The following is a 1879-nucleotide window of genomic DNA, read 5'->3' on the forward strand; positions in this document are numbered from 1 at the left end:
CTATTGGTATTTTATCCTCCCTAAAATAGGTCCGTATAACCACATCGCTTGAAAAATAAAGCTAGAACAATAAAAATTCTTAAAATGCGAAGGTAATATTTAAAATGGGCGCATACTTTGGGAATTGGCTATGGACATTCAAAATCTAGCGGGAGCTATGGGAGCTATGTCCAAAAATAGACCAATAATAATCATTTGTTCACCACTTCTGCTGAAAACTTCTAAATATCGTAATATGCAAATTTTCAGTTCTACTCTGATATAATTTTTATTCTAATTAGGCTTTTCCATATAGGTCAATAATTTCCACTCACCAATTTCTCTCGTAAATATTCCAAATCACCATACAAATGCATATTATCTCTAAAGGTTTTTCCAGCATTCAGACGATGTTCTACAAACTCATCCTTCTCCGCCACCACACACTGGTCGTACATTTTGGGGAATTCCTCCACCGATTCAACATAACGTGCTGATGCAGCATGAAATTGTGCCAATTTTTCAAGTACTGCCTTTGTGTGTGCGATATCAAGACCCAAATGCCGATTGGCATTTTTAAAATCATGCAAACGTAAATCTTCCATAATAAGTAAATAATCGTTATGGGTGGCATTTTTCAATTCCAGTAATTTTGGAGCAAACCGCACAGTCTTCCCCACATTCGAATAGAATTCTTCAATTGGGTATATATTGGAATAGGTTGCCTGCTCCTTTTCAAATATTTGCCATTCTTTGATCATATTTTCCATTTGTTGAGTGTTGGGTTTTATTTTCACCATATAGGATGTGGATTTGGTGCTCAGTCAGGGCAATTCAACTTCTAAATGTATTCTTAATAAGGTGGTCATAAAATTTTCACCTGCAGCCACTGCCCGCTTAACATCAAAGTTGGTAATTTTTGTATAATTTGGATAATCATTTTTTAAGAAATCACTAAACAATTCTGGTGTTAACCATTCCGGTTTATCTGGAAAGTCGCCATTGTTGTTGTTATTTTGTTCTTTATGCTGCGTATCACCATTTGAATTTTGAACCATTTTGGTATTGTTGTTGTTCGGTTTTAGTATTTTAAATTGATTGTTTGTTGTTTTTTGTCCGCGTTGAATATTTAAGCGCAACGTTCGAAAAGCTACTGAGACTTGATATAGATTTTGTTTAAGAACATTGCGCAAATTATGATTTGCTATTGCGCTGTATCATGAATGCGTCGCAATGCCAAAATGATTAATTCCAATAAGAGAAAAATGTAAAATTGAATGATAAATGTTTTGTGTCTCTATATTACATGTAGATATGGAAGATTTTATGTGGAGGGTAATTATGTCGACGATACGATTATCAAAGATTATAAAACACATGGAGTTTTAAATAAAAAAATAAAAAAAAATATTTTCTAGAACTAACATAATGGTAAATTAAAACCAGTAAGGAAAATAGTAAAGTCGGACTGGGCCGACTATATGATACCCTTCACCACTTTGGAATATTCTACATATGTATTCTAAAACCAGTGAGCGGAGCAGTATAGTCGGAGGGGGCCGGCCATATGATACCCTACACAACTTCCACGAACATCTAACTTTCTGTGGTACCACATTCTGAGCTTGGGCAATATTTCGCAATGTATGCATCCTCATGACCCACCAGAGGTCCACAAATATTACTAATATTCAGTACAGTCCTTATAATTACTTGTCCAGATTCCCTTCAACGTGGGTTGTTTTGTGATGTTCGGCTTTCAATTGTGGCCTGTAGATCGACTCGAAAAAAACGTTATCGGTCCACATTATTCCATCATCACCGAAAATTATCATCACGAAAATTATAGGCGTTGTCCTTGACCATACCTCGATACTAGTGAAAGCGATGAGCGCTATAT

General features: G+C 35.4%; 1 protein-coding gene across 1 annotated transcript; it reads right to left on the minus strand.

Moving 5' to 3' along the window:
• Window positions 1–314: 314 nt before the first annotated feature.
• LOC133331308 (uncharacterized) lies at window positions 315–779 on the minus strand (the record flags this gene model as incomplete). Its single annotated transcript, XM_061539706.1, has 1 exon — window positions 315–779. A coding segment is annotated over exon 1 (465 nt), but the record flags the coding sequence as incomplete, so codon positions are not given.
• Between the last annotated feature and the right edge of the window lie 1100 nt (window positions 780–1879).

Source organism: Musca vetustissima, unplaced genomic scaffold (genome assembly GCF_032173495.1).
Source record: "Musca vetustissima isolate MV318-11 ecotype Yass unplaced genomic scaffold, APGP_CSIRO_Mvet_v1 utg51635, whole genome shotgun sequence".
NCBI lineage: Eukaryota > Metazoa > Arthropoda > Insecta > Diptera > Muscidae > Musca > Musca vetustissima.